Here is a 9651-nt window from a genome sequence, read left to right as displayed (position 1 = left end):
GCTCGATCCTGGTCGTGGGCTCCTGGCGTCGCTAGGCTTGATTTTCCAGCCATTTTGGGGGTGCGGTTAACATCCTCCTCCCAACGAACGGCTGGATAGCAGGTCCGCGATGCTTGTCCGTGAGGTAGCACCCGTCTGAATTGTATTTTAGTCAATTGTATTTTGTGCTCGGAAGGCAGACGACTTTCTGATTGGTGGAAAATGCAATTGGCTGGGCCAGTGATCCAGCCATGGTGCGCGCGGAGAAACGCGGGGACACAAAACGGCTGGTCAATCGAGCCTAGGGATTCGCTTGGAAAAGGATTTCATTTAACTTCCTGAAGAAGCCGTGCCTGACAAAATATTGCTAAATCAAAAATATATATATCTTCACAGCCACACAACCAGCTTTGCAGTATTGTTTTGTTTTAAATCTTTTTATCAAGATCCGAAAGTCTCAGAATCATCTATAATCGAGCCACCATAAGTCTGAAAGTATCGATAAGGCTACACGCGTATTCTACGTTGTTTTTGTGTTCTCCCACCGGGGAAACACATATCACCAGTTACTCGAGTTCGGGGGAACACATATCACGAGGAAAGACATATATCACCGTGCCAACGGTATCACACAGGGTCACGTTCCACTCGAAGAAAAAGTCCTGGGAACAAGATTGAGCATGTATGAGAGGTCAGCATCAAAAAACAATCCTTTTTTTTTTAAGTTCTACTCTTTCAAATAAAATTTTGTTGGAATACGATTACTGCAACCCCTTTGTTGAACGTACGGGTCCTTTGTGCCTGCGGCTTACTTCTATCCACCGGGGTGGGTAAGGCCACACGGCAACCTCGTGCCTAGTCCCTAGCTTCCGTCGTTTAATTTTAAAATGTCTTTTGTCCTGCGCGCGCATAGCGAGAAACATAATGTCGGGAGGACATTTCATTGCAAATTTTCTTCAAACTTCGCAACAGTTAGTGGCGTTGGGCTCATCACACACAGGTATTCTGTGGAAAAAGTATCGAGAGTTTGTATTGCACAATCCGGAGACTGTTACGAAAATCGAGTCTATTCTGCGTGCCCTGTCGTACATTCTTCCCGGAAGATTTGGGGCTTCTGAAGCGTTGGCCGAACTTGTCTTCTCCTCCTCGCAAATTTTGACTCTTTTTAACGATGGCATATTTTCTGATGGAAAGGTAACTCTTGATGAAACTACCACGCAAAGAAAGAACCCCGTTTTGCTGTGGTTAACTGTACTGGAATATTTGGAGGTGTTTATTGAACTGGGAGCCAGCCGTATCTGGGGAGAGGCAGGGAAGTGGATCATTGTGGTTGTCTTGCAAATTGCCAAGGCAGCTTTGAGATTCGTATTGCTGTTCAAGCACAGTTCTGGAATTCAGCGAACTCCATTGATTCCTCTCCTCGATCGATCGAAGTTGCTGAACGGAGAAGAAAATGTCGGTCATCAAAATTTGACGGATGAAACTGGTGTCGGAGAGGAACAGGCAGTGTCTTCTGCGGACATCACCAACACTCCACAAAGTGGGCCCACATGGAGGGGGGTCAGATCAGGGAGACTGATGAGATCCCTAAATGCAACACCAAATGACCCTGTACGCTCTTGGAGGCTTCCAAAGGACCCCTCTAAGGCAAAAAAGGCGCTTGAACCAACAAATCTGTCCTCACAAAGAATGTTGGCAGAGAGTCTGTACATTTCAAGACCACTGCTTCATATTTCAAGCATGTTTTTGTTTGGCCAAGCTTCGTGGAGACCCTGGTTGATTTCTTGCGGTGTGGATGTTGCATCCTTAGCTCTCGTCGGTAATCCAGGTGACTTGAATGAGGATGAAAAAGCAGAATTGTCCAGAAGAACCCTTCTTCTGCTCTTTTACCTATTGCGATCACCATTTTATGACAACTACTCAAAGACAAGAATTCTTGTTTGTTTACGATTCATGAGTGATACCATTCCTGGTGTGTCTTTCATACTCAATCCCCTTCTAGATTACCTTCCAACATGGCAAAAGATTTACTTTTATAACTGGAGTTCCTAAGTACCCATGTTCCTCACTATCCAGGTAGTGAAGTAACCTTGCATTTATGGATGATTTCACTCTCTGGACAGTTACCGGTAAAGTCACACACACTTCTTGGCTTACATGTCAGAGACATTATTCTGTTGATTTACCAGTATTTTGGGGGCACAGGAAAGAACTTTAGGATCAAAAGTCCACTTGACCCTTTCGGCTACTTGTGGTAGAGTGAAGGTATGGTTGATATCCATCCTCTGGTTTCTTATATGTTTTTTGATAACTTACATGGAGCTCTTTCATCGTTGTTATAGCAATAAACTTTTCATAGGCTTTCAACAAGAAGAAGGGTCATCCTGTTGATAACTGGAAAAGATGTTAACATTAAATTTATTCAGAAATCGTTTAGCAAAAGTGTGACTAATGTAGAGTTTAAGTATCAAGAGCAGAAAAATTGATTTTGTTTTTAATGTCTGCTGTTGAGTAAGCATCCTGTAATCTTGGAAGTGGAATTACAACCATCATATGGAGGTGTTACAAAAACTAAGACCCTCGAAGACTAAGACCTAAGACTCCTGGGTCTTAGCTTTTGTAGTATGAAAACTAAGACCCCAAGACTTTTTTTGATACTGGAAATACTGGATAACAAATATGTGCTGACAAATTTTACCCCGGGTATCACATTTTTAGTGGTTACAACCAAAGGGTAAACATACTCAGTTTCTCATCATTGGAAAGACCATATCTTACTATATTAGAGTTTCCGTGCCAATAAGTAAACATCGGCGAATGTCACTGTGTTTTCTTTTCTGTCACACAACACTCAAAGAGACAAGAAAGAACATATCATGGTGTCATCAAGTTAAACCTTGTAGGGAGACAACATCCAGTGCTCAAGTCTCTGACTAGCAGTAAGTTTTCCCAGGTTTCTTTCCAGTAATTGCCACTATTAACAAAGGGTCTTAGCTTTCGTAGTACGAAAACTAAGACGGGGTCTTAGGTCTTAGTTTCAGAGGGTCTTGTAACACCCATCATATGGAGTGTTTTCACTCACCTGATCAGTAACCTTGTTTTTCCACTGAAAACACTCTATTATTTTGAAGGGCTTCATGCATAACTGTCATGAAACACCTTCCAAAATGACTATAAGTGTCATTTAAATATTCCAACATGGAATATTTACCTTGACTTTGGGTAACATTACTTTTAGGAAACATGTGAATTGTGTGTAAATTAATTTCCAATAGATTTCATTGCTTGTAACGTTGGAGAATACTTTGATTTAAATAAATTTGATGAAGGATGTCAACTGTTCTTGATAATATAAATGCATGTAATGTGGAGTGCAGAGGCATTGAGGGTGGCTTTTGGGTTGGTGATGTCAATTCAAATGCAATAAGGACAGTGCCAACTAATTCAAAGGTATTTTTGCGTGGTTTACTGACTATGTGGGAAAACAGATCTTAAAAAAAGAAAATTGGGGGTAACCACACGTTTTTTCGAAGATAATTAATCAACAGTATTTGTAAAAAGCTTTAAAATGCAAAGCAATGTATGGCCTTCTTTTCCAAATTCAAGCTTAATTATCCCTGAAAAATGCATGGTTACCCCCAATTTTCTTTTTGGATACCGATAGCACTTGCTAAGTTCTGCTTCCTTCGCATAGTTTTGAACCGCGCAAAAATATCCCTGTATTAATAAGCACCGCCGATAGGAAATCTGAGGATCTCGAGATGCTCAGAACGTATATGCAATAACAATAGTAGGCACGGTCCTTAAAACACTCATCATGTTTGCCATTAACCATGACTTGAGTCAGCTATATCTCTGACTCATGCATTCCTTTAGAGTAGTTCTGCTGTCTTTCATTGACATGAATTTGGTTTTATCAACGGAGTTGATAATGTGAATTGATCACCGTACAGAGATTCTAAAAGCTGACGTTTCGAGCGTTAGCCCTTCGTCAGAGCGAATGTACGGTGTACTCTGTACGGTGGCCGATTTACATTATCGACTCCGTTGATAAAACCAAATTTTTGTATACTACTTCCCCACCAACGCAGCACCACAGTTTCTTTAGAAACCACCCTTTCATTGACATGGCATGGTTTGGTCCCTTAATTAACCCATCGACTCCTAGGAGTGAGACTCAATAATTATATTGTACTCTGTCTAATGCCAGACGATTTTGATCGTCAGTGGGGAGCAGTTTGGGAGTTGCTTGGTTACCTTGGTCAACTTTGACCCTGGAGGAGGGGAGGTCTCTTTCTTCCTGTCCATCAGCCCAGCAAAAAAAAGAAACCTACATAGGCAAGCTAAGGTTGAAAACAAAATGTTTTATTGTGGTGGCCCTAAAAATCTCTGCCAGTTATACTTATGTAGGTATAAGGGCATTTGCCAAAAATCGTCTTATGTATTCACGTATGTGTACTTAGTCCATATGCTTGCAAGACATGTGACAGTAACTAATAAGAGGAAAGTCGATCTCTATAAAATGTCAAATTATAATCAATGAAACAGTGTAATAAAATTATAAAGTTACAATGTATAATTTTATTACACTGTTACATTGATTATTGACATTTTGTCCTTAATATTATTATTGATTTTGACTGGCAATAATATTAGGGGGGTTCATACCGGGATTCAAGGAGGCCATAAGCGTTGTAAAAACTCAAGCCAACTTGAAACTTTGATATAATAAGCATTCATATCACAAAGTGAGCCGCTTTTAGATTCCCTTGTCAATCAAATTAGAGACCAAGAACATTGGCTTGGAATAATGATAGTTCAGAAACCAGCCAGAGCAAAAATTAATGATTCACATGTTATTGCCTTATCCTGTTTTGAGACTGCTCAAGAGCTAGAGCTGAGATCACACTTCAGCTTCCCTAAAGATACCTCATCTCTATAATGTTACAGACTAAGGTACTTCAACTAAAATAAACCCTCTTCACATTCAAAGTAGAACTTGGGCATACTTCAAGCCTTCATACATCTCTAACTAGTAGGTACACATGTACCTGCCTATTATTAATGTTGTTACATAATTGACAGAATGCATAAATGGCGGCAAAAAATGTATTTTTTTGTTTATTTGATAATTATACTCAATAGACTCGCTCTATCTCTGCAAGCAAAATTTCTTTTTTATTTTGTCCATGCAAACGAGTATAGTGTGGCTAATTAGCACATAAACAAAAGAATATTTTTTGGCCACCATTTATGCATTCGGTCTATGAAATAGGCAAAAAGCCAAACTTTGAACTAGGTTTGATTAGACTTGAAGTTTTCATGTAGGATCTTTGTTCATTCTGGTGTTTTTCAAACCCGTTTCTGACTTTATTGACCTGTTTACTGTTGTTTTCTTTCAAACAATCGGACTGGATATCATCAAAGAAGTAAGCGTTCAACACTTCAACTCAACAAAATGCTGTGAGTCCATCTATTGGGTTTATGTTATAATCAAGTTAAAAATCTGAATATGTATTACTTGTTAACAGGGAAATGAAAGACGCAATTGTACATAATATTTGTGCAGCGTGATAGGATTTGTCATCATTTCCTGGACAATAAACTCATCCAACAAAGACATTATTATTATTATTGTTCAGTCCAGATTGTAGCCACCATGTGTATGGCTGCTAAAACAAAAACCCAAGACCACTTGGTTGGAATAATGAATGTAGACACACCGTATGAAATGATCAAGTGTATTATCCAAGTGTGTGAGCTGTACCATTAGATAATTGTGTATCCAAAAGTATCGCTCAAACATCATCTCCATTATTACCTCAGTTTTAAAGCAGTTCTATGACAAAAAAAATGAAATCCTTTTTTTCCTTTGGTTCTCATAACTATGTTAACATTAAGTTGCCCAAGTTTTAAGCCCGGAATTTTTTAATGGTCCACCATTACTAACTGACTAAATGACGTTAAAGACTCAATAGTTTAAGAATACACCGTTTGCGTAATTATATGGCCCCTAAATTTGAATAACAATACTTTGTACATCCTTAGCCTCGTCCTTATGTTTCTAGACAAATGATTTTTCACGCCAACGTGAGGCTTAAGATGTACATTGCCATTTATGCAAAGGGTCTCAATGCGTTTGTACGCGACTGAAGTAAGGTGGCTCAAACAAGTTTAAACGCTTCAAAGTAACGCTTTTATTAGAAGGATTGGCACCACAACATTGTATCATGTATTAGCAATATTGTCGTACCAAATGAAACACAAATTATTGCTGAACAAGGTACAGCCATTGTTGTGACGTATTTGTCACCGTAGCAACGGGCAAGTCCTGTAAAAACACCCTTTATTTTGTCTTTAGTTGTTCAAAAAAGAAATCTGTGTTCAGTGCGTATGAATGACGTCACTCGGGTGTCTAGAAAAGCCGGAAGCCGGAATCCAGAACCGGAACCGGAACCGGAATACGAACAAGAAAGGTCGATGTTGTTTTATTTCTGCTAAAAAAGTTGAATGTATATTACACACTTTAAACTGCAAAATTGATTTTTACAGATATTGTTGAGGCTACAAAGTTCGTACCACTGGCGTCACTCAAGGGTGTGGGGAGCGTCAAGTTGGTACTGAAGCCATGGATGAAAGGAGTCCAGAAAAGAAAAGTAACAGACAAAAGAAATTCACCTTATGTATTGGAATAGTAACAACTACGAACCTCTCCTTCAAGATTTCGCCACGCAGGAGATCAAGAAGGAACACTGCAAAGATGCGCACTAGCCTGTGTGGCGGGCATTCGGAGGGGAAGGAGAAGGGAAAGGGAGAACGCCGCGAGAACGAGGAGGGCACACGTGACAGAACCCCCTATTTTATAGAGGGTTGTCCAATACTCCGACATAATGAGATTCACGGTACATCAAAATAGACATCATTAAGTGTCCCCTAGCCTGCGCTCGCAGACGTATTTCCGACAACCGGAAATACGTCTGCGAGCGCAGGCTAAGTGTCCCCTAACAGTTAAAAAAAAGTAACAGTTTTGTTTTCATCGTCACATCCATCACATGTCAAGAACTCCATTCCTTATACTCAATTCCTTAGACTTCGCCGTCTATGTAGTGATGACTCCGATTTTTCCAGCAAATCAGAGTAGATGTGCCAGTACGTTCTTCGAAAAACGTGACTATCCTATCTCTGTGGTCAAAGCAGGCCATCATCGCGCCCAACAATTTGATCGACAGTCAGCACTACAAACGTCACAAAAAGATAAGAATGACAGAAATCCATTCACCCTCATTTTCCATCCTCATAATCACGCAGTCAAAAGTATCATTCTTAATAATTTTAAATTACTCCAAAATGATCCCGAGGCTGGTAGAATCTTTTCACAACCTCCACTTATTTCATTCAAACGCGACAAAAACGTAGGCAACTTTTTAGTTAGAAGAGCGCTCAAAACTAACGAGCAACCCGGCACTTTCAAATGCGCGCGCTCACGATGCAAAACTTGTCTTTTCATTCTTAACACTAGCAAGATATCGGGACCTAAGCGATCTATTAAAATCACCGATCGTTTCACATGTACCTCCGCAAATGTCAGTTATTGCATAACCTGTACGTTCTGCGATGAATTATACATTGGCGAGACAGGTAGACGACTAGGCGACTGATTCCGCGAACACCTTCGCGATGTTGAGAAAAATGACAAGGATTCATCTAAGCCAGTCGCTCGTCATTTTAATCTCCCTAACCACTCCAAAAAACACATGACTATCTGCGCTCTTTCCCTACATCTACAATTGTAGGTACAACGGAAAGCTGCAAGAATCTGGAACAAAAATTCATCTTCCAAATCAACGAACGCTTTTCCTTTAACTAATATATTCTATTTTTCACGTTTCCATGTTACCACCAATAGCGTAGCTCCTACACTACTATAAAAACTACACGTAACCCACAATTCCTCGATTCGCTCTGACAAAGGGCTAACGCTCGAAACGTCAGCTTTTAGAATCTCTGTACGGTGGCCAATTTACATTATCAACTCCGTTGATAAAACCAATTTTTGTATACTACTTCCCCACCGACGCAGCACCACAGTTTCTTTTGAAACTACCCCCTTCAATATCATCGACCTTACCAAGGTTATTGTTCCTATTCCGGTTCCGGTTCCCGGATTCGGATCGGGATCCTGCTTTTCCAGATGCCACGTCACTCCCTAGATCCAACCCTCTGAGATCCAGTCATGAATGGCGGACCGTGAAATCCAAAACACTCAAAGTAAACAGCCTTTTATGGATGCTACCTACAAACTTCCATAATTTCTTGATCATCTAAAACGCGGTGATTTTTAATTTGGTCTTCCGATAATAATATATAATTTGGGAGCCGACCTGAGAGTCGAGTTTTATTCACATGTGTGACCATCACCGCTCTGGCCAAATGGACAAAGGATACTCCTGGATCGTGTGTTTCATGGGATTTCTTATTCACTGTGTCGTTGCTGGCCAATTTAACGCTGCGGGAATAATTTTCGCCGCCTTGCTGGATGAATTCAAGGCCAACAGAGCGCAGACTGGTGAGAAAATTTCGACAAATTTAAATTATTAAGCTGCGCGGGAGAGACCTGGCAGTTTTCCGGCGATATCAATCAATGAAAATCAGCAATCAATAAGCACTTAATGACTGGCCCCAAGGAAAACAGTGAGTTTTGTTTCCCCGAGACCCTCAATGTTCCCCGAGGCGAAGCCGAGGGAAACATTGAGGTCGAGGGGAAACAAAACTCACGGTTTCCCGCGGGGCCAGTCATTAAGTGTTTTGTTATACCTTCCAACTTAAAATAGAACAATACACAGATAAAAATTATTTGCTTGACGTCGGCTGGCGTACAGATTTGCCGCCGTTTCAAAGGTGCACGACCTGATCACGTGTGAGTCGAAAGTTCAAGTTGTTGTTGCCCTAGGGCGTCATGAAGTTTTGTTCGCCCTAGGGCGTCATGAAGTTTTGACCAATGACACGTGACACGTTCCCCTCCAATCAGAAAACTTATTTGAGTTGGGAGGTATAACAATAACAATTAATTGATTGGCATTGGAAATCAATAACAATCAATGCCTAAAAGTTGAGAGAGTATCAATTTTTATTGATCATTATTATTGATTAATATTGATTTTATTTGATTATGAAATTTGTCATTTATTTTCAATAAAACGCACCATATGAATTAACGAACCATTCACTAAACTTATTTGCTATGCTTTATGTTGTTACAATAAAATGTTTCAAATTTGTAGCATTTTTACTACAGTTTACCATTAAGAGCTAGCTTACTAATTACTAAAATGTTTGACTGTCTTACAACAGGAACATTTTATCAACTTTCTTCAGTCCCCAGGTCAAGGCGGCAACCAGCTACTTTCAACAAGCACTTTTTGATTTAGTTAATCACCAAAAAAGGAGAGATGTTTTTTCTTTGTGGTTAACAGTGATGAAAACTGGGATCTAAAAAGGGCCGTGTGCATCAACAAATGTTGTCTAATGGTAAATTGCAGTACAAGAACCAAATCAAGCCTAGAATCTATAATGATCACAAAATGAGGCTACACTCAGATATATACTCGGCATATAAGAACAAGTAATTTCTATGCCGCCTGAATATAGGCCAAAAACATACACCTGGAACAT

The 9651-nt window shown here is 40.0% G+C and overlaps 2 protein-coding genes across 4 annotated transcripts in view; both read left to right on the top strand.

Moving 5' to 3' along the window:
- The first annotated feature begins 888 nt into the window (after window positions 1-888).
- Window positions 889-6865, top strand: LOC138052711 (peroxisomal membrane protein PEX16-like). Of its 3 annotated transcripts, none has more exons than XR_011133137.1 (2): window positions 890-2244; window positions 6532-6865. XR_011133137.1 is itself a non-coding variant. In XM_068899266.1 (1 exon), the coding sequence occupies exon 1, from the start codon at window positions 904-906 to the stop codon at window positions 2029-2031; it is 1128 nt and encodes a 375-aa protein (XP_068755367.1). In that variant the 5' UTR covers window positions 889-903; the 3' UTR covers window positions 2032-3310. The 3 variants fall into 3 exon arrangements, 1 of the variants encoding a protein (XP_068755367.1); XR_011133138.1 differs by lacking the exon at window positions 6532-6865 and adding an exon at window positions 5407-5423; XM_068899266.1 differs by lacking the exon at window positions 6532-6865 and having other exon boundaries at window positions 889-3310.
- Window positions 6866-6997: 132 nt separating this feature from the next.
- LOC138052710 (monocarboxylate transporter 10-like) overlaps window positions 6998-9651 on the top strand; it is a 15596-nt gene continuing 12942 nt past the window's right edge. Inside the window, exon 1 of the mRNA XM_068899265.1 lies at window positions 6998-8545. Within this exon, the coding sequence (XP_068755366.1) occupies window positions 8383-8545 (163 nt within the window). The 5' untranslated portion in view covers window positions 6998-8382. The remainder of the gene's footprint in view (window positions 8546-9651) is intronic.

Source organism: Montipora capricornis, chromosome 6, assembly GCF_036669925.1.
Source record: "Montipora capricornis isolate CH-2021 chromosome 6, ASM3666992v2, whole genome shotgun sequence".
Lineage (NCBI taxonomy): Eukaryota > Metazoa > Cnidaria > Anthozoa > Scleractinia > Acroporidae > Montipora > Montipora capricornis.
Note: the sequence above shows the minus strand (reverse complement) of the source record. Positions and strands in the feature narration are given on the sequence as shown.

Excerpts from the sequence above, each read along its gene's own strand:
- LOC138052711 (XM_068899266.1), top strand. The coding sequence starts at position 904 with ATGTCGGGAGGACATTTCATTGCAAATTTTCTTCAAACTTCGCAACAG.